The 21,844-nt window shown below is 55.7% G+C and overlaps 2 protein-coding genes and 1 long non-coding RNA gene across 11 annotated transcripts in view; 2 read left to right on the top strand and 1 right to left on the bottom strand.

Annotated features, from left to right (window-relative positions):
- Nucleotides 1-3,151, top strand: part of Nktr (natural killer cell triggering receptor) — a 37,703-nt gene extending 34,552 nt beyond the window's left edge. For all 7 annotated transcript variants that reach the window (XR_012909923.1, XM_075964099.1, XM_075964098.1 and 4 more), the window contains one exon: nucleotides 739-3,151. Coding sequence is in view for 6 of the 7 variants with exons in the window: in XM_075964099.1 (XP_075820214.1) it covers nucleotides 739-826 (88 nt within the window). In the remaining variant the exon portion in view is untranslated. The remainder of the gene's footprint in view (nucleotides 1-738) is intronic.
- On the bottom strand, nucleotides 1,403-6,606 carry LOC142845426 (uncharacterized). The gene is made up of 2 exons (XR_012909924.1): nucleotides 6,276-6,606; nucleotides 1,403-3,543 (listed from the first exon to the last, which is right to left on the bottom strand). It is a non-coding gene; the product is annotated as an uncharacterized LOC142845426 (long non-coding RNA).
- Nucleotides 5,229-15,334, top strand: Zbtb47 (zinc finger and BTB domain containing 47). 3 transcript variants are annotated; one of them, XM_075964103.1, is made up of 6 exons: nucleotides 5,229-6,210; nucleotides 9,294-10,778; nucleotides 11,853-12,000; nucleotides 12,766-12,881; nucleotides 13,518-13,662; nucleotides 13,785-15,334. In XM_075964103.1, the coding sequence occupies exons 2-6, from the start codon at nucleotides 9,375-9,377 to the stop codon at nucleotides 14,057-14,059; spliced, it is 2,088 nt and encodes a 695-aa protein (XP_075820218.1). In that variant the 5' UTR covers nucleotides 5,229-6,210; nucleotides 9,294-9,374; the 3' UTR covers nucleotides 14,060-15,334. The 3 variants fall into 3 exon arrangements, with proteins under 3 accessions (XP_075820218.1, XP_075820219.1, XP_075820217.1); XM_075964104.1 differs by lacking the exon at nucleotides 5,229-6,210 and adding an exon at nucleotides 6,699-6,999; XM_075964102.1 differs by lacking the exon at nucleotides 5,229-6,210 and adding an exon at nucleotides 6,781-6,916.
- Nucleotides 15,335-21,844: the final 6,510 nt, after the last annotated feature.

Raw genomic sequence — 21,844 nt, 5'->3', positions numbered from 1 at the left:
ACAGACAGGTACATGTGGCTGCTTTCTTGCTTGAAATGTTGAAGGGATGCTGGCTGTCTTGTGCAGGTCCAGATGCCTTAGCACTCACTGTACATGAACCCCTCTGCTTACCAGCTCCAATTCCTACTCCATCCTATAATGTTCTAGAACCTTCTGCCCAGAAACACAAGTGCCATCTCCATCATTTCTTTTTTGTGTGTCTTAAAGTGATCATGTACCCACCCCCAAACCCCCTGCTTCCCAGAAGGTCTCCCCTGCAGCCCATTGCCCTGGGAACCTCCCACCTCCATCCCAGTGCTAACTCTGAGGCACATTTTTTTTCCTGAATATACCTCTGGGGTTCTCAGTGTACTCACCTACCTGTCCACTGTCCTACACTGTCCTTGAGCTGGTCATTTGTGGTGGGATGACGCCTGCCATGACATGCTAACCACCTCTCAGAAACTATTCCGTTAACTCAATGATGACCACAGCCAAGCCCTCACTTCTTTAGTGAGACTGTGCCTTTAACCCTTCCTGCTTCAGTCCAACCTAGTGTTGACATTCACAGTGGTATAATAGAAAAGTAGTTTGCTCAATTTTATGAATGGATTTCAAGTAAATTTAAAAATAAAACCTCACTATTGTAGTCTATATTACTACCTTAACCATTTGCCATTTAAAACCATAGTATTGCCATAGGTAGAACCCAAAGAATAGGCGTTAAAGGCTTTTGTATTGTTTGGTTCTGTTCCACAGGAGCGGTAGATCCTATGGCTCGGACAGTGAAAGTGACAGAAGTTACTCTCGTCACCGGAGCCCCAGCGAGAGCAGCAGATACAGCTGAGGCCTCCTTGTACAGAGACTGTATCTTTCTGTAAATACCTGGTAACTTAAAGCTGGAGAAACTGGATGGCCGTCTGTTGTGTGTCAGTATTAGAGCTCAAATCCAACAGTGGAGATTTCTTGTCACTTATTTACATGTGTGCAGAAAAATTTAAAAGTACAGATGTCAACTACAAATATTTTTATGCCCCATTTTACAGTAGACAACTATGGAATTTTCATTTTCTTGAATCAAGAATTGACGTAGGCATCATTTGCAGTGTTACTTTAGATGGAGTGTTTTTGTAGCTCACACAGTCCATAGAATTCAGGTCAGTGCTTTCAGGTTTTAGCATCCATGCTGCCAAACAGAATTGTGGAGAGCTGTCACAGCTACACGCTCCTATGTCCCCATGCTGGTTATAGTCTTGTTTGTGTGTGCTGTCAAATCAGGCCATCCACATCGTATTGACTGTGGCCAGTTGTGCAGGGTGATGGCTCATGCTACCATGTCTGCCTTTCCACAGAGACTGCCACCTCGGTGCTTGGTGCCTTTGGTTCCTCCTGTATCTTACTTCATACACTATGTGTCCTGATGCCAGAAGATAGAATCATGACTTTTTTTTTTTTTAATTCACTGGCACCAAAAATTACTTCTTCTGAGCTGGGCTCACTGAGTATGGAGCTTCCCAACAGTTATGTGGTGGCGGTCTCTTGGACAGAGCCTGCACGGTTGGCCATCTTGTTTTGCACCGTGTGCTAGAAGAGCCAACTGGAGAGTGGACTTTGAGAAGCAACTCCAGTCTTTAGTTAGCACACCCAGAGAGTTTAGCAACAACCAGCCTCTCCCTATTGTGTTGAGACCCCCCACTGACTCTGTGAAGCCCTGCCTGACCTGAGGAAACCCAGGACAAGATTTGGGGGCAGAAGGATCACAAGCTGCTACACAGAGAGATGTTCCTGTGGTTTTGCGTGGTTCCTCCAAAAATAATTTAACCTGTAAAAACTAGTTTGAGTTTGTTTGTTTTACTCTTTACTTTGCATTCTTTCCCCAAGTGTACTTAATCACCTTAGTGCCGGTTTAATCCTGTTCACAGAAAGAATTCCTGTGTATGTTGTCCATGAAGTCTATACCATCCAATCCCAGGCCTTGCTGGTGAATTTGGGAAGAAGATTCCTGGCCTGATGGAGGGAGGCACTGAATTATGAAAATGGTCTTCCAGGGCATGCGGCTCAGTGTACTAGCATGTGCTTGGCATGTAATGATGCTCTGGGGTCAGTGACCAGCACTCCAAAAATAAAACATGCTGTCACTCTTAGGAGGTGGCCAGCCATTGTTCAACATGCCAGTAAATGTAAGTTCATCAGAAGACAGAATAACATCAGCAGTCAGTGCTTGGCTAGTGAAAGTTAAACATGCAGTTTATAGTGGGATTTTTTTCTAAAAGTTTCCTACAAAAAAGGATGTTTGAATGTACTAGTTGGTGAGAAGAATGCATTCAGAACCCAAACAAGCTGCCAAATGGAGTTAGTAAGGAAGGGTCACTGTTGAGCAATGTCGTATTGTTTTGTAGCTGTGTGACAAACTATTCCAAGTCCCGCAGCCTAGACCAGTGCCCGTGCACCATTGATTCTCAACTGTACAGCCATGGCTAGGCATGGTGGGGCTGACTTCACTGCTCAGGGTCTCAGGACTGTGGCTGAGGGCTGGAAGGCGCATCCCTCATGAAGACTCTGAAAAGGACTAACTTTCTTGTGGGCTCCTTTGAGGCTGCCCACATCCCTGCCCCAGGCCTTGCTGTCTTCAGCCAGCAGGAATCCTTTGTCTTTCTTCAAAACTTCTGCCTTCCTCCCGTGTAAAGGGTCCATATGACTAGATCAAACCAGATCAGAGATCAGTCTCCATCTGCAGTCCAGTGGTCAAAGGAGTTGTGGGCATTGGCAAGTTCTGGGGGTTGGCATGGGAAGAGGCAGGGCATGCCACCTACTGCCGCCACGACAGGGCTTAACCTATCCAGGCAGCTCTCATCTTCAGCAGTGTGGGCCTGGCTGTTTACACTCAAGTGAACTACAAAAATGGCTTTTCTTCCTAACCAGGATCATTCTGTATTTTTGAAGTTATTTTTTTAATAAAATTGAATTACGTTGTGTAATGTGCTTAATAGAAAATGCTTTATTGGACAGTTTTGTAACATCCTGTTTACTGCAAATGGCATAGTTGATATTGTCAAAAATGTAGAAAAGACTTTTGTACATACTAGCAGTGTCTAATTTGTATATACATCGATTTAATTTCCCTACAACTCGAAAAGGATCTTGTAGAAATGAAAACACATGCTAACTTTGAGTCTGTGCCGACTGGTCTTTGCTTGCTCGGACTCCATAATCAGTTTCTGATACGGCAGGTAAAGAGACTTCTCCATGGCAGGTTTGTAGTACAGGAGTGGAGCCAGGGAAAGCCTGGCAGAACACAGGTGGGCCCCTGCTTAGGAGCAGAGTCACCTGACTGCAGTGCCCATCATCACACACCTCCTGAGGGAGGCCACATTCAAGTGAGGATCTGCCAGGCAGGCAACCTGACTTCTTGTTTGCAGATACTGAGTTTTCTATATAGTCTTTCCAACTTGGGTGCTTTCCTTTAAAATGTGAAGAACATGCCAGGGATGGTCGTCCATATACTTTTCACCCCAGCGTTCAGAGCAGGCAGATCCGTGTGAGCCCAAGGACTGAACAGTAAGACTGTCAAAAAAAACCACATTAGGGGCTGGAGAGATGGCTCAGAGGTTAAGGGCATTGCCTGCTCTTCCAAAGGTCCTGAGTTCAATTCCCAGCAACCACATGGTGGCTCACAACCATCTGTAATGGGGCCTGGTGCCCTCTTCTGGTCTGCTAGCATACACACAAACAGAATATTGTATTCATAATAAATAAATAAATAAATATTTTTTAAAAAAATACATTAAGTCAAATTTAAAATTAGCTAGGTTTGGAAGATGGAGACAGGAGGATCCATGAACTGATAGCCAACCCAAGCTTCATGAGACCCAGTTCCACACCCTCCAAAGAGATGGGGAGGATACTTGGAACTTTATTCTCATCTGGTGGACTGGACAGTACTGGGGCATTGCCAGAGGCTCTGGTCTCACCTTCTGAATTAGCTAGGCATTGACTCTCCCCATTGTCCTGTAGGAGTGTGGAGGGTGGTGAAGAGCATGGACTGTGCTTCCAGAGGATCCAGGTTCAGTTTCCAGCACCCACATAGCAGCTCAGCTGTCTGACACCCTCACATAGGCATACATGCAAACAGCACACCCATAAATTTTAATCTTAAAAAGTTGGGGCAGGTCAGGTTGTCTTGACTGAGGCGGAAATTATTGGTTATTGCAGTCCCTCAGAAACTGGAGGTGTGAGGGGGAGAGAGCTCAGCACCCTAGAATCCCCTGCAGACCACAGCAGACTGCACTCCTCTGAGGCCTGGGCCGCCCTTGCCATGGCTACTTCCTCCCTGTCTCAGAACAGCTTGGTGCCACGGCTATTTTCCTCAGCATCACACCACTGGCACGCAGTAAAACCCAACTCCACAGCCAAGAAGTGGAAAGGGCCAGGCCTATGCCTATGTCCACTGAGCCTCGGCTCTGGATCTCTGCTCCACACATGACAGTGATGAGATTGGGAGAACCCCTGTTCCCAGTTGATCCCAGGGGTGCAAGTGTAAAGAAGTGGTGGAGCCTTTCTGCCCTGGCCTGGAAAGGAGCCTGCCTCCTACAGGCTGTGTCCAGGGAGCGCTGTACAGGAACCGCAGCTGTGGTGAACAGCCCTTGACGTGGCCGCTGCAGCTCCTCACTAGTTTCCCGGGGTTGTGCAGGACTACGGTTTCTGGCAGCCTTCTAGAAGCTAGCAGGGAGGCACTCTCTCTGAGACCCTGGAGTTGGTGTGGGGAAAGGAACCCGATGGTTTGCATTAGGCTCCCACGCTGTGGCGCATTAGTGTTGGACTCTGCAGCCAGAGCTCAGGCAGATGGAGGAGGCCCCACTTGTACAGGCAGGCCGCTGCGGCCCTCCTCCAGCCTGCACCACCCCAGGTACTACCTTACCCGCGTTTCCATGTTATCTGGTGAGCAAAGGGAACCCCATGCAGTTTGGGGCTGTCTCCTTGCTTTCAGAAGTGAAGTTTGAACTGGAGTCACCCAGCTTCCGGGGGCAGTCTAAAGCACCGGCCTCTGTCCCATGCTGGTGAGTGCTCCAGCCCTATTCACCAATAGAGCTTGAGGTTGCCTTGCCCCTCCAGGAAGTAGAGTGCCCCTGGTCAGTCCTGTTCTCAGGGCTCACTCCATCCAGGCCTCTCCTCCATGTGGACACCTGCACCCCACCTCCTGACCACGCAATTCTGCAACCAATGACCAGGGTGTCCTGGATTCCTCGGTCAGAGCTCTGACTCTGCTCTGGGACAGCTGAGGCCTGGGGAGTTGGGGTGGGCCAAGGCCATCACCCAAAGGGCCAGCATCCTTCCTGTGGTTAGGGCGGCCACGACACCCAGCTTCCAGCCTCCTGGCACAGGGTTCTTCTGTCTGCACGCCTAGTCTCCCTGTGGGACCCTGTCTTTGTCCACCCAGTGGGTAGATAGCCTTTCCCTTCCCCCATTGCAGGTCAGTGCAGCGATCCAGAGTCAGAAGAGAAATGGTGGCTGGAAGTGACAGGCGGCATCCTGGCAACTGGCCTTTCTAGCTTTAGCCTAGAACCCAGGGAGGGGAGCACAGTCAGGCATCTATGCCTTCGTCCAGATGTGGAGCTGCAAGCAGCTCGCTCTCCCAGCTACAGGGCATGTCCTGCTCAGATGGAGGAAGGGGCCTTCCTCTGTCCCCACCTGACTCAGCTTACCCAGCACAGGGGTAGCCAGCCCAGTGTCCTCGTGGGAGAGCCTTGCATTCTTAGGGGACAGACCCTCATTTGATGACACCTATCTGGCTCTAAAGAGCGAGCCACAGTCCCCTCCCCACCATGAGGAAAGTATATACCCAGGGAGGCCGTGGGGAGTGGAGTGGAGAGGTCGGGCTGGTACAGTGCTGGGTGAGTGACTCGGCTCAACAGCGGCCGCTGGGTAGGGGTGCGGGGCGTCCGAAGGAGAGGAGACCACGGTGGTAGCCCGTGGTCCCGCCCTGCCTTCGCTCAGCCTGGCAGCGTTCCTTCGCAGCCTCCTGCCAGCACAGCCAGCCCCCTGCCCCCACCGAGCCGGTGCCAGAGCAGCATTCCGCAAGCCGGGCTGCATCTCCCCAGCGGAGGCTGCGCGGAGAAGCCACTCGGCCGGGCCTGGGCCTCTGGCCTCCCACCCGGCTGTCCCGGGCAGGTCATCTGAAAGGCTTTTCTCTCTGCGGCGACTCGGAGGCCTTGGGCAGCCAAAGGCCACTAGGTAGGTCCCAGACGCTCAGAGCAAAACGCGTGGGAGGCCGGAGCAGCTGGGGACCCCAGACTCACCCCCAAGTCGAAGCAGCCGGGGCCACAGGGGGCGGGTTGTGAGCGTGGCTGGGGTGCGGGGCTCGGGCAAGAGAGCAGGTGGGTCGGGGGCTGAGCTCAGTGACCTCACGCCTACCCTGGCCCCGCCCCCGTGGAGCAGCGGGAGGACACACGGGTTAGACTCCGGGACGAACTTCCCCGCAGAGAGGGGCTCAGAGAGGGAGGGTGGGGTCGCGTGGTTCAAACGCTCCCAGGTCGGCTGCCCGCCCGGCCCGGAGAACCCCGAGGCTCTCCGCAGGGCAGCCGCATCGGGACAGCGCGCACCACGCGCGTCCGCGCCCGCGCCCCTAGCCCGCACGCAGGGCGGCCTGGCCCTTTAAGCGTCCAGACGGCGGCCCCAGCTGACGCGCGGGCTCCAATCGGCGCCCCGCGCCCCCCGCCCGCCGCGCCCGAGGCTCCCGGGCCGCAGCTGCTCGGCCGGGACTCGCCGCGGCCCTGCGCCTCCGCCCGCTCGCCCGCCCGCCCGGCCGCGCCCCCGGGGCCATGGTCGCGGGGGCGGCCCCCAGCGCGGCGCTTCATGGGGTGGCCCGGGCCCGGGCCCGGCCGCCGGGGGCAGCGCGATCCTGCGGGGCCCTGTGAGCTCCCAGCGCCGCGGCACCATGGTACGCAGGGCCCTGCCTGTCCCCCCGCTTATCCGCCCACCTGCGAGCGCCGCCTTTCGGAGCGCACGGTCCCGCGGGACCCAGTACGGGGGCTGGAGCGACCTGACCCCTCCCCCGAGGGTCCTCGACCCTGTCTACTGGGTGTCCGCAGGCCGGGAGGGCGGCGCGGTGGCGCGGCTAGGGGGTGAAATTCCTGGGGTGGGGGGGGTGCAGGAGCGAAAGGCCGAGGTCTTGCTGCGCGCGGGCGGAGGGGGGCTCTTCTCTGCGCCTGGACGGCGCCGCCCCGGGGCTGGTAATGGGGGAGGGGGTAAAGGGGGAGTCGGATTCCCGCCCAGGCCTTGGGCCACGTGGGCGCTGCAGCCGCCCTGCTGGAGATCGGGACGGCTCCGCACCGAGGGCGGGGGGCGCCCACAGCTGGAGTGAAAACTCCTGTGTGACCTTGGGCCGGTCCCCTGCTGTCTCTGAGCCAGGCCTCTCCAAAGAAGGCCCCCAGAAGTCACGAGCCCGTACCCCTGCTCGGCCTGGGCTCTCCCCCACTGCCCGCTGCCCGGGGAGGACCGGATGGCTTGACTGTCCCCAGGGTTCACCAGATGGCCCTCAGGAGTCAGAAGCTTGGTGGCCTCTGCAGGTGTCCCCCTGGGGGAAGGGCAGCTGCTGGAGCTGGCAGCATAGCCAGGTGGAGAGAGGCCTCCTCAGCTTCAGGGAGCAGAAGCATCTGGCCAGAGACCCACAGCTGGTGGCACTGAGTGGGAGGGGCTGGGCCCACAGCTGGGCCAGGCCACTTGGCTGGCAGTGTTAGGCTGGGAAGTGGCTTTGGAAATGCATGGGTTCCTGCCAGGCTCAGGTGCCCGCAGGTGGGCCCTGGCGGGGTTGGGGGGGGGTGAGGAGCTCTGTAAGGAAGAAGAGGGGTCCCAGGCGTGGGGTGTGTGGTATGCAGGCCTTTCCCACCACCATCCAACCCCCCAGTAGTGCAGACACTGGTCACCTGCAGGTGCGGTGACTGGGAACGGTGTGGGAGCCGTGTTTGGCTGGTTCCCAGACCCCACTCTCCCAGCCCACCTCACTCTCAGAACTCACTCTGCCATCTAGACAGTGCCCCAGCCGGAAGGAAGGGGTACCCGAGCAGAGCTGGAGGGCCACAGCTCCAGGAGGCAATGCCTCTTGGAGCCTCAGTTTCTCCATCTGTGTGGCAGGAATTGGTCCCAGAGGGTGAAGCAGAGTGATTCAGAGGAGAAGGACGGATGGGCGGAGCTCCATGCCACGTCCCAGCTAGATGGGTCAGCAGTTCTGGGGTAGAGGCAAAGATGGGTGGCTCTTGGGTGGTGGAAGGGACGTGAGGAAGGTGGTAGCCTTGTCGGCACAGCTGAGGGCAGAGAGTCGGTATGTGCTGGGCTGCTCTCTGGATGGGCACGGGCTCAAGACTCCCTGAGCTCTCCCCTAGCCGGCTTCTGACAAGGGAGCTCAGACCTGGTCCTCCCTATCTGGCCCACCCACTGCTGACAGAACCGACTGACCGGGTCCTTGGACCTCTGAGGAAGAGGTAGTGGGCTTATGTCCTCACTGTGCAAGCTTTTATCTTGCCAGGCAGAGCCTGAGCAGTCGCCAACGCTGGCCTGTGTGGGCCTGGACTGGCCAGTGTCGTGTGCTGAGCCCCAGGCCCTAAGCAAGGGATAAGACCGGCCATCTCTGTCACCCAGCTTGTGGGAGCTCTCTGGCAGTCTGATCTAGTGGTCTTTAAGGTCTCTAGGGCTTTTCAGGAGATATGGCTTCCAAGACAGTGCCATCTTGGAGCATCTAGGCCTGGACATCACCCCAGCCACGCTGAGGTGTCCTGTTGGGAGTGTGGTAAACACAGCCCACCCTCCCCTGAAGGCCCTGGGTGCAAGGGCCAGGGTGAGAGGAATGATGGGCTAGGCCTGGACATGCATCCCCCAGATGCAGCCTGGGCGCTGTGGCAGAAGCTGGGTTTCCAGCAGCTCATCATTGAGTAAGCTCTTCTCTGTCAGTGTGGTGGGATGGTCAGGGCACACGGAGGACACAATAAATGCTGACCCTGGGGTGACCCCTAGTCTTCCTGTACCGGGGCTTCCCCAAAAGCCCTACATCCCAAGAAGCCCCACCTATCTGGACAGGTGGTTCACACGGCCCCTGTCCCTTCCCTTCTCTTTGTGGCCGTCCTGTGTGCACAGAAGAGCTAAGAGAGGAGGCCCAGAGTGGCCAGCTGGGCACAGGTCCCAGGACCCTGTATCCCCAGGAGCAGCTGTCCCTCTGGCATCCCCTACCATGAATGAAGATCATTTCTTCCGATAGCACTTCCCACGCCCTGGGCAGGGGCGGGCAGTGGCTGGTCCTTACCTTCCTGTGTCCTGGCCCACAGTTGCTGGTTGAGAAGACTACAGACTCCCCGGCGGCAGAGTTCTCGCTGGTGGAGGACGTGGCCCTGCACTTCGCCTGCTTGATGGGCCGCCTGAATGAGCAGCGCCTCTTCCAGCCGGACCTGTGTGACGTGGACCTGGTGCTGGTGCCCCAGCGTAGCGTGTTCCCCGCACACAAGGGGGTGCTGGCTGCCTACAGTCAGTTCTTCCATTCGCTCTTCACGCAGAACAAGCAGCTGCAGCGGGTCGAGCTGTCTCTCGAGGCGCTGGCGCCCAGCGGCCTGCAGCAGATCCTGAACTTCATATATACGTCCAAGCTGCTGGTGAACGCGGCCAACGTGCACGAGGTACTCAGCGCGGCCTCGCTGCTGCAGATGGCGGACATCGCAGCCTCCTGCCAGGAGCTGCTGGACGCTCGGTCCCTGGCGCCCTCAGGCCCTGTGGCCCTGGCGCAGCCAGCTGCCAGCTGTGCCCCAGTGCCTCCGCCGCCCTACTACTGTGACATCAAGCAGGAGGCAGATACCCCCGGCCTACCGAAGATCTACGCCCGAGAAGGCCCTGACCCCTACTCTGTGCGCGTGGAGGACGGGGCCGGGACCACTGGGGACTCTGCTGCTCCAGGGCCAGCACAGCCACTGCTCTTCAAGGAGGAAAAGGAAGGGACCCCTGAGGAGGCTGAGGCGCCTGGTAGCCTGTGCAAGCTAGAAAGTGGAGAGGGACTAGAGCGGGAATTGGGTGCCTCGGGCACCTATGGGCGCCAGGAGCAGTCTCAAATCATTGTGGAGGTGAACCTCAATAACCAAACCCTGCATGTGTCCACTGGGCCTGAGGGCAAACCGGGCTCTGGGGCCACCGTGGTGCTTGGCCAGGAGGATGGGATGCAGGAACATTCAGAAGAAGAAGAGGAGGAAGGAGGAGGTAGTGGAGGGGGAGAGGAGGAGGAGGAAGAAGAGGAGGAAGAAGAGGGAGGCAGCCAGGGAGAGGAGGAAGATGAGGAAGGGCCCAGTGAGCAGGAGGATGACGACGAAGCAGATGGGCCCAGTGAGCAGGATGCAGAGAGTTCGGAGGAGGAGGGGGAGACTGAGAGCAGGCAGGACCCTGCGGGTCCAGCAGGGTGTCAAGGTGGCCAGGTGGACCCTCCGCTGCACAGCAGAATGTCCACACGGTCCCGGGGGCAAAACGCTCAGCGCCGAGCTACCCCCGAGCCAGAGGAGGCTGGGCGCAGAGGCGGGAAGAAGCCCAAGGCCTCTGGAGCTGTTCCTGCCACCCAGGCAGCCGACGGACTGGGGGCCAAGGTGAAGCTGGAGGAGAAACAGCAGCACCCGTGCCAGAAGTGCCCCCGGGTCTTCAACAACCGCTGGTACCTGGAGAAGCACATGAACGTGACGCACAGTCGCATGCAGATCTGCGGCCAGTGCGGGAAACGCTTCCTGCTGGAGAGTGAGCTGCAGCTGCATCGGCAGACGGACTGCGAGCGCAACATCCAGGTGAGATGCTGCCCAGACAGTGCCCAGGACCTGGGGTGGAGCTGCGTGGATGCATGAGGTCAGGGGGACTGTGGGAACCGGGGAGAGCGTGTCTTTAACACATCTCTAGGGCCCAGAGCTGCCCGTGCAGGTACATCTGTTGTACATTACACCAGAGTGTGCACAAAAGGGAAGGGGCTTGCCCAGAGGGGCTGCCACCCTTGACTCCCCCCAGAGTCACTGCATAGAGCAGTGGCCCATGGGGGAGGAGGAAACAACCCCTGTGTTCAACTCTGTGGAGGTTCCAGCTCCCTGGAGAAAAAAGACTGGATGAAAATGTTGGAAAGAAGTGTGCGTGCATGCGTGTGTGGGTGTGGGTGGGTGTGTGGTGGTGTTGGGGTGGCTGCCCGGTCTGCATCTGTCTGAACACACCCCAGCATGTGTGTGCGCATACACACATGCGCACACACACAGGCAGCTAATTTTCTGGCCCGAGAGAAAAAAAAATGGCCACAGGTAGGCGGGTGTTAATTACCTGAACTAATTGCTGGTTGTGATGCCAGTGGGGAAGGTGTGGCCTGGTGACCTGCCCATCCCCCACTCTGCACCTGTTGCCCGCCCCGCGGGTGTTTCTCAGCAATCCCTTCTGCATCTTAAGCCACCCCAAGGGGATGAAGCCTTTACTCCTTCCTGCCAAGTCTGTGCTCCCCCCCCCCCCCCCCGCCTCTGGGGCTACTGCTGGGTTGAGCAGGACCAGAGTCCAGGAGAGCTACCCTCAGCCCACCCACCCTTCGCTGCCCGAGGAAGCCCTAGTGCCCCTGCAGCCTGTAGAGCCCGCACTAACAAGGCCCCAAAGGGTCCCCCACCAACCGGCACAGCTACCACACCTGACATAGTCTACAGTCTCTTGCCTGAGCAGCAAAGCCTGGAAATGGTACCCAGACAGCCACGTGGATGGGTCTGGGGGGAGTCAACCCAGCTTCAGGACATCAGATCCAGCCATCTCACTAGTGCTCTACAGATGGGGAAACTGAGGCTGTAGAGGAGCCGAAGCTAGCTCCAGCTCACACCCAAAGTTCTGCTCCTCTTCCATAGTGCGTAACGTGTGGCAAAGCCTTCAAGAAGCTCTGGTCCCTGCATGAGCACAACAAGATCGTGCATGGCTACGCGGAGAAGAAGTTCTCCTGCGAGATCTGCGAGAAGAAGTTCTACACCATGGCGCATGTGCGCAAACACATGGTTGGTGAGTCCCTGCCGGTGCCGTGTGGGCAGAGGATCGGCCAGCCGCTGACTGTCAGAAAGGCTTGCATCCAGGTGACAGGAAGGTTGGGGAAGCGACACACAGGCGGGCAGTTTGCCCCGACAAGCTGGCACACGGCTAGCCAGGCTGTGGACCCTGGTATGGAAAGGGGCAGCTTTTCCTGAATTACACGATTCCATGTGGGCTGGCACTGTCCTGTCTCAGTGTGACAGCCACTAGGCCTGTCTCTCATGCTTCCTCTTGGCCCTCACAGGGCTTCAGGCTTCTCTTGAGTGCTACCTTCCCCAGGCCTGGACACAGTAAGGAGGCCTTCCCAAGTGTGATAGCCACACCCATGCTCAGGCAGGGCTGCACATCTTCAGGTGGGCCCAGCTGCGTGTCTAGAGTTCCTGTGTTCACCTTTTCTCACCTGGGCTCCAAGCTCCAGAGAGAGCAGTGATCATCTAGACAAATGGCCCCGCAGACACGCTCCCTTTCTCTACTGGAGAGTGTCAACTGGATGGGACTGGGACCCTGGGGTCTAGGTCTTGGCCAGCAGCATGCTGGGTAACCAGATTGGTAATCTGAGCTGGGAGGGCTGTCTCCAGATGTTTTCTTCATTGGCCTTCAGTGTCCCTTGGGTGTGCTGTTGAGTTCAGTACCACCCCTTCCCCCAAGAAAGTGGGTGCGGGACTGCCAGAGGGCAGGTCTGGAAATGGGGGTTCAGGTAGGTGCCCTGGAGAAGTGACAGCTGGTGCCCACCCGCAGCCCACACCAAGGACATGCCCTTCACCTGTGAGACCTGTGGGAAGTCCTTCAAGCGCAGTATGTCTCTCAAGGTGCACTCGCTGCAGCATTCTGGGGAGAAGCCTTTCCGCTGTGAGGTGAGCTCTGCTTCCTGCTGGCTATGGGGTCCCCTTGGACAGGGAGGGAGGGAGCCAGGGGTCTGGGTTGACGCACGACCCTGTAATCCCCGCACTGGAGAGTGGAGGCTGCCTGAGTAGGAAGTCAAGATCAATGTCAGTCATAGAACGAGCTTGGGGGCAGACGAACAAACCAAAGGGAAGACCGGGGACAGCCAGTCAGGAAGACGCAGATGTCAGAATCTGAGCTTCAGTACAAGGGGTTTGTTTGTTTGTTTTGTTGTTTTTATTACATTAAAGATGGGCATGGAGGAACATGCTCGTAATTCAGTGTTGGGGAGGCGGAGACAGGTGGTGCCTGGAGCTCACTGGCCAATCAGCACAGCCTGAAAAAGTCCAGACCAGTGAGAGACCCTGTCTCATAAGCAGCAAAGGTGGAGGGCCTGAGGAGACATCAGAAATTGGCCACACGGTGTGTGGAGACACACACACACATGCACACATGGAGTTTCAGGTTGGGTGAGCCAGGGTCCATCTATCAGTGTGTGGACGCACGCGCACACACACACACACACACACACACACACACACACACACACGAGTTCCGGGTTGGGGGAGCCAGGGTGAGGATGTCTGCAGCTCTTCCCCTCCCCGCAGAACTGCAATGAACGCTTCCAGTACAAGTACCAGCTGCGCTCACACATGAGCATCCACATCGGTCACAAGCAGTTCATGTGCCAGTGGTGCGGCAAGGACTTCAACATGAAGCAGTACTTCGACGAGCACATGAAGACACACACAGGTGCGCGCCCTCCCCCCAGGCCTCAGTTCACCTCTGGGTCCCCTTGTCCCCGAGTTGGGCGGGATGGGGTGCCAGGGGAGCTAGGGCTGGCCGTAACACTCCTGCCTCCCCTCCAACCACAGGGGAGAAGCCATACATCTGTGAGATCTGTGGCAAGAGCTTCACCAGCCGGCCCAACATGAAGCGGCACCGGCGCACACACACGGGAGAGAAGCCCTACCCGTGTGACGTGTGTGGCCAGCGCTTCCGCTTCTCCAACATGCTGAAGGCACACAAGGAGAAATGTTTCCGTGTCAGCCACCCACTGCCCAGCGACCCTGCCACCCTTCCCACCACACACCTGCAGCCCACAGCCCCCCTCTTCCCCACTGCAGCTCCCAGGCTGGACACCAACTGACACCCAGTCCAGGCCCTCCTGGCCAGGGACAGCAGAAACACAGGCTGGGGGCTGTGCTGCGGCTGGATACCCCTGGTACATGCTGGGAGCCCCCTTCTGCAGCTCTTTGCAAGTTCTACTCCTTATCTTTGGGAGTAAAGGAACAGAGGGGGACTGGTTGGCCACACCCCTCCAGGCGAGGGGTGCTAGAGGCAGCAGATGCAGGCCAGGAGCCAGGCAGGGCCTGGGTCAGCCTCACCTGCTCACCCCAGCTTCCCTGTGCCCCTAACTTACTCCCTAGGATGGGAGGTTTGGGGGAGAATTTGGGTGCACCCCTGTTGAAGGAGTCGTAGACCAGACCCCCCCCCCAGGAGGCCTGTAGCCAGGGAGGCCTGGCAGGGTAGGGGAGAGGCAGGAGATAAAGGCTGCAGACCCCCTCTGTGTGGTACAGAGTGGAGCAGGTGGGGGCTGGCCCCCATGGGTTTCTTTTCCTAGTCACATCCCTGCCAGGCAGGTTCAGGGATCCTCAGCCTGTGCTGGACTTTTAAAGAGCCCCAAATCCTGGAAGGAACCTCTCCAGGTGCTGGGGACCAAGCCTTCAGGGGGTGGAGAAGCTAAATCCCCAGCCCCAGCTTCCAGGGGTCCTGCAGGAGAATGAGATGCCAGGGGTGGGCCCCCCAGGAGCCTCAGGCAAGCAGTTCAGGGTTTCACGGTGCTATCTGTGGGTCAAGGGACAGGGAGCTGTCCACAGGGCACCCCTGTCCCTTACCAGCCTGCCTGGCTGGCCTCTCCCACCAGGAGACACGTGCATCTGTGTCTGCTCCCCAGAAGCCCACATGAGGCCTCTCTTCTCCTGGGGCCTCTGGCTGGCTCCTGGTCCCTCCTGCACTCCGCACTGTCCGGTGTGCCGCAGTTCAGCCAGGGAGAGAAGCCAGTGGGAGCAGGGAGCTCAGCCAGTGCCCAGTGCTTGCCCTTGTGAGGCAGGCACTAATAGGTGACCCTTCTCTGTTGTCATTTAATGTCCTTATTCCTGCGTTTGGATGGGAGAGAGTTTCCATAAGCTGCGGTTCTTCGTCCCAATCTCCCTCTGTTCATAAGCTTCTGTTCCTTACACTCTGCACCTTATTCCTCCCCATCACCGCCTTCCCTTCCCAGCATGGGCGCACTGGGAAGAGGCCTGTGCCCGCCAGTCACCGGCGGAGGGTGCCACACCCCTCCGACCTCAGAGGCCCATGGCGTTGGGACAGAGGGCTGGGGACATTTTAATCATCAATAAACGAAGCACTTTATTCTGTACAGGTGTGGGCAGGCCCAAGGCACGCTGCTGATTCTGCTCTCCTCTGGGCTAGGAAGGTCTGAGTGGTCAGGTTCCCCGGTGTAGGCACCGTTCCCCAGCCTGGAGAGTCGGCTGCCAGCGTAGCCCTCAGGTCCCTCTGTGCCCTTGGGGCAGACAGGGACCCCGTCTGAGAAAGGAAGGTTTCCCGTCTGGATGAAGTCTCCGGCCCCACTGCCCGCGGTCGGGGCTTCCAGCTCCTTTAGTTTAGCTGTTCTTTCCTTTGATCTCTGGGCTTCCATGATGTCCTCAGGGACCCTTTCCCTGCCCCTCACTATTTCTAACCTTTGGCCCCAGTGCCTGGCAGCTCTGCAGAGCTGGCTCACATTTTCAAAGAAGAAAAAAAGCTGACCACCTCAAGGGGTCCCCATCCTTCTTGTCAGTTGCTGGCCTTGTGGCCTTCATGGGGCTAGGACCCAGGTCTGTCTGTCCATTCTTCAGGAAGCAGCAATCTGAAGGGTAGGGATTGGGAATAAAGCCCTGTCCCAGGAGTTGAGTTTCCCACACCCTTCCCCCTTCCCCAGGGGCCAGACAGGTCCTGGGTACTGAGTGATGGTTGCCGTGCAGAAGGTGGGCACAGCCCTCTGTCCCCGAGGCTGCTGTGTGCCTGGTGCTACACACATCACCCTACCCATGTGGGGTTCCCTGTGCTTCTTGATGCCGTAGAATTGGGGTTCATGTCTATCCAGCTTCTACACTTTTAAAAAGATGGCCAAGTCACTGAACGTTGGCATGAAGGAACCGGAGCAGGGTGGGAACTTCCAAGGCCCACCCAAGAGACGACCTTGGGACCATCACTTCTGGGAAGATTTGCTGGGTCTCTTGCCCAGCTGGACTTGGTAGGTCTAGTCCTGGGCCTGCTTCTCTAAAGTGATACAAGACACTCTGGTCTTGGAGCAGTTGATAGGGCATCTCCATGGAGACCTGGTGTGGTCTGAACCCAGGGATGACCACCTCCATGTCCCCTCACAGGTCTAGCTGGTGGCAAGAAGGCTAGACAGGTGTGTGGAGCTTTGAAGTCTGGTTGTATATGACACCTCATGGTCCCAGGGTGGGGACAGTAGGCAGTCAAGGGGGATCAATGGGGAATAAACTCAGTACCGCTACTGGCCTTTGGCCCAGCCTCTTCTTTATGTGTTGCTGCCTGAGTGAGCATTGCAGGTGTCCCAATATCTCAGCACACAGTCCCGTGGGTATTTAGGGCACTCACAGGGGCCCACCATTACCACTCAAGGCTTGGATGAAATGGGTCCCCATTGCATCTGGGACTTGGGTCACGTACAGAAAGGCCCCAAAGACCTGAAGTTCTGGTATCTGATGTGGTGACCCCAAGGCAGCACCCATTAGACTCCAGGGTCACAGTCCTGGAGTCAGCAGGGCCTGCCCATCTCATTCACCAGCTCAGCCCTCTGGCATGTTGAAAGCTGGGGACCTCACAGGTATTCCCTGTCACTCACGCTCTACTTGGAATCCTGGACCCTGGAGACGTGGGTCTCCACAGCTGTGATCTGTCACCCTGCCCTCGGGCGCAGAGTGCCTCAGACAGACGTGGAGGCCTGGTAGGGAGGCTGCAGGTGAGTGTCTCCTGCTTCAAGACACAATCTAGATGCAGTAGAGTGTGCCTGTGACACACACTCTTGGGGGGCAGAAACAAGAGGGCTAGGAGTTCAAAGCCAGCCTGCCCTGTCTCAGGAAACCCTAAGACTCGAAACAAGCCGTGACGTGGGGGGCTGCTGCTTTTGCTGTTTGGTTTTCAAGACAGGGTTTCTCTGTGTAGCCCTGGCTGTCCTGGTCTACTCACTCTGTAGACCAGACTGGCCTTGAACTCACAGAGATCTGCCTGCCTCTGCCTCCCAAGTGCTGGGATTAAAGGCGTGCGCCACCACTGCCCAGCCATGAGTGGGCTTCTTGGGAGGATCCTGTTATGTTCCTTTCTCTCACCTCCACCCTTTGTCCCTCAGGGTGCCACTTCCACACAGGGCTCTAGGCTGTAAGCTGTGGGTATCAGACAGCAGTCAGAGTGCCTAGAACATTTCTGTTCCCCCAGGGTTTAGGCCCAGGTTGCTGTCTTTCCTCTTGGCCTGAAGCCCAGTTGGGAAGGCTGTACTTTGTCTATGCATGCGTGGTTTGAAGGCCATGAACAAGACATGCCCTCTGGCTTAGCAGTTTTCTCCAGCCTTCTCTTGCTATGACACGGCTTCTTAGCTGTGTCTGGTAAGTAACTCAGGTGAGGCTGGGTTCCTCTGTGGTGACAAGCCACAACACCTGTGACCCTGTGAGGTCTCTGGGAGGGAATGACAGATGACTTGGGCCTGTGGCACAACCATGTTGACTTGTGTCTCCAGAATGACGAGCTAGGGTGGGGACAGCATGCCGCCGTTCAGAGATGACTTGCAGCTGTGTCCTTATCTAAGGTTCCATGGCCAAGCCCTACTTCCAGGTGATGTGTAAAGAGAACCCTAGTGAGTGGCCGGACTGAGGAGAGTTCCAGGAATGTAGTGGCAGCAGCGCCCTCTCCTGCACTGTGCCTTGGTCTCCACTGCCAGGCAGTGGGACACCTGAGAGCTGAGGCAGGAGGACTGATTGAGCCCAGAAGTTGGAAACCAGCGTACATCATCCTTTCACGTGTCTCCAGGAGCAGCTGAGCAGACCCCACTTTGACTCTTCTCCACATCTGTGCCTAGCCCCCATAGCCCCAGGGGCTTCTGGGTAAAACCAGAGCTCTCTGCAGCCTTCTGTGGTGCTGAGGACATGAGGAAACAGAAACCCAGAGGACTGAAGCCACTGGCATGAGCAGATGCTAATCAACAAAGGATTTAGATCCCAGGTCTGTCTGAGGCCTAGACACTTGCTCTGTAAATAACCGCACCATGCCTCCTCTGCCACCAGAGGTAGACATGTCATCGTGCGGCAGGACCAGGGTGATGAGCGGCAAATTACTGTGGGATAACGCTCTTGTACACTGTAAAGATTCGTCCCTCATATTGGTTTAATAAAATGCTGATTGAACAGTAGCCAGCTAGGGTGGCGCAGCCAGACTAGGAGAATTCTGGGAAGAGGAAAGGCAAAGAGTCAGTCACCAGCCAGATGCAGAGAATGCCTTACTGAGAAAAGGTACCAAGCCACATGGCTAAACAGACAATGATTATGGGTTAATTTAAGTTGTAAGAGCTAATTAATAATGAGCCCGAGCTAATAGGCTAAACAGTTTATAATTAATATAAGACTCTCTTTGTTTCTCTGGGACTGAACAGCTGCATAACAGGCAGAACCCATCTAGCTAAAACAGACTGAACACAAGGATACTAGCTAAATCTTCAGAAGAACCAGAGATTCCACCAGAAGCAAACCCAACCTTGTCCAAGGGAGGGGTGATGGTTGTTCCATCTTCTGTGGAGCCTGGAGGGTGCTTACAAAAGTTTCTTCTGGCTCTGGAGACTGCCACGTCCTCACACAGGCTTTCGTAGAATAAAAGTTTGGTCTTGAGATTTAGTTGTTCACACTTCCCTTTTATGTGTATGGTTCTTGGAGCTGAGGGCACATTCCCCTATCCAAAATACCTAAGCTGTTCTCCTGCCTCCCCCCAGTGCTTACAACCCCAGGTTGACATTACTGACCCACACTCATTTGTTTTATCCAAGAGTCAAATCTAGTCTCAGGATTGCCAGGGCACTCTCTCTGCTCCACCTCCCTCACTGTGTATACATAAGTATGTTTAGTGATGATAAAACACATGAGAGTTGTGTGCACGTGTGTTTGTTTATGTGCGTGCGTGAATGCTGGTGCATGTCACAATGCACCTGAGAAGGTCAGAGGGCAGTCTCAGGTGTCAATCGTTACCTCCTACCTTGTTTGGGACAAACCTTATTTTTCTGATGCAGATGCCAGGCTAGCTGCCCCTCTGGAGATCCCCCTCCCATTTCCTGGTAAGCATGTGGATTACAGATACTTACACTATTGCATCTGGCTTTGGCGTGGATCTGAACACAGTTCATCAGTCTTTTGTGGCAGGTGATTTACCCGCTGTGCTGCCTCCCCAAGTGTTGTATCATAACCACTGCCAAGGCTTTCCGGATGGGCATCATCAAACGCACACTGTCTGCAGTCTCACCGCTACCACCTCCAGAACTTTTCAACTTCCCAAACTGAAATGCTTAGTCTCTCTCTGTTAGGAAACAATGGGCCTGAGACCTTCTTTGTAACTTTACATACTCACCATAATGTCTCACTGTTGCCAGGAAGGGGACAGTTCTAAGCCTCTTCCCTGGATGACTTATTCTCTTACCTTTTGTTTGTTTGTGTTTTTTTTCTTTTTTTTTTTTTCAAGAAAGGGTTTCTCTGTGTAGCCCTGCCTGTCCTGGAGCCTGCTCTGCAGACCAGGCTGGCCTTGAACTCTGGCTGGGGTTAAAGGCTGTGCCTCCACTTCCCTTCTCTCAGTTTTATCAAGGCCACTCAGGAAGATTTTTCTTTGTTGCATTTTTTCAGGTCTGCAATTCCCACTTGGTTTTTCTGTATCACTTCTATTTCTTTGCTGAGATTTTTCTGCTTCGAGAAATTTAAGAGAATTTTTAATTGATTGAAACATTTTGTGATTGTTGCTTTCAAATCCTCTCCAGATAATTCTAGCATTTTATATTCCCCTGGGTGCTGGCACCAGATGATTCTTTAAGCATTCAAGTTGTGATATTCTAGCCGGGCGGTGGTGGCGCACGCCTTTAATCCCAGCACTTGGGAGGCAGAGGCAGGCGGATCTCTGTAAGTTCGAGACCAGCCTCGTCTACAAGAGCTAGTTCCAGGACAGGCTCCAAAACCACAGAGAAACCCTGTCTCGAAACACCAAAAAAAAAAAAGTTGTGATATTCTTAATTCTTGGCCTGATGCTCTCTTTCTCTCCCTCCCCCTCCTCTCTCTCTCCCTCCCCCTCCTCTCTCTCTCTCTCTCTCTCTCTCTCTCTCCTTTATTGCCATAAGCAGTCAGATTGTTTAAGTTTAGTGCTCCTTGTCTTTCTTGAATTATTTTTTCCCAGTTCAAAACCAAGTACTCTACTTGAACCCCTCCCCCAGCCTGGCCCCTCCTGATCCCTCCCCCAGCCTGACCCCTGTCTGCTTTTGTGAACTCAGGTTCAAGGCACCGTGTAATCTTCAGAGGCCTGTGCGTCTTTAAATCTTACTCCTGCAAATACTGCCTGAAGACAGAGGGGATTCCCTCGGCCACTCTTGTGTCTCTGAGCAGGAAAATGAGTCTCAGGCCCAGGACACAGCCTTGGTGTGACTCCTGCTTCATCATCCGGTGGCAGCCCCCGCATGGACTTGTGGAGGCACGTGGGTCAGTTTGTGACAGGAATGGGCCTCCCGCCCTGCCTTGTTGATAGGTCGGGTCAGGAACCAGCAGGCTTGGGTCGTCATCTCCAGCTGGAGGCAGGTGGAACAGCTCCACCTAGTTCTGCCGTGCCCAGCACCTCCAAGTCCCTCGTCACCCGCTTCACCCGTCTCCAGCACTCGGGATGAGGCACTGATCTGTGGCTCTCTCGCCATGATGCTCACCCCAGCAGATGTAGGCTCCAGAGGGGTGGTGCTCACAACGGACTCAACCGCCGCTAACCCGTGTTAGTACACAGTAGGCTTTGGATGGATGAATGAGTCACATTAAATGTTCTCCCGGGAAGCCTGGTAGCGAGTGAGCACCGTAGAATCTGTCATAAACCTAAAATATGACATTAAGTCATCTGGTGGCTATAAATTCATTTTCAGTCAGTGTCTTCTATTCAGGTCTTTGGAAAGTGGGGCTGTGATCACAGACTTTTTTATTCACTCGTGGAGCCGTCTCCAAGATGTCAGAGATGGGCGTGTCTGCTCTGGCTCAGCTGTGAGACCCAGCAAATTATGGGTGATGTTGTCTAGAAATGCCCCACTGTCCAGAGCTGGGATGGAAGCCCTCCTAGCCCACCCTAAGGTTGCCCTATAAGCAGCAGGAAGGTGGGCAACCCACCTCTGGACCCTGTCCAGGGATGTGCCCCATAGAACTGGGTGACTGTCAGTGCACCACTCCTGAGGGACAGGCAGGGCTGTTTCCCGAATCACAAAAGGGGAGGTGACTCAGTCCCCCCCCCAGGTTTTTTCTCCTATCTCCCCCCAGAAGCTCAAGGTTAAAAACAAGTGACTCAGAGGCATGGTGGGGGGAGTGCTCTGTTACACCTCCTACCAGTGTCCCAGGGCTAAATTTAACCCACAGCTGCAGCCTCAGGAGCTTGGGGAATGCATGAATCTTGGAGGCAGAAGCCCACGTGTGGGTTAGGGGGTGGGCAGGAGTCCACAGCAAGGTGGGCTTCTAGATGTCCTATGCTCAGTCTCAACCCAACTCCTGACTGAAATCACAGTGAGGCTGCAGGGGCCCAAGGTCAGGCAGGAACACTGGGAACCTAAGGTGAACCAAGGACAATGGGCAGAGACAAGCACAGTCCCTGAGCACTGAAC

The sequence above is a fragment of the Microtus pennsylvanicus genome, chromosome 3 (assembly GCF_037038515.1).
Source record: "Microtus pennsylvanicus isolate mMicPen1 chromosome 3, mMicPen1.hap1, whole genome shotgun sequence".
NCBI classification, from domain to species: Eukaryota; Metazoa; Chordata; class Mammalia; order Rodentia; family Cricetidae; genus Microtus; species Microtus pennsylvanicus.
This window is presented reverse-complemented; position numbering and strand designations above follow the sequence as displayed.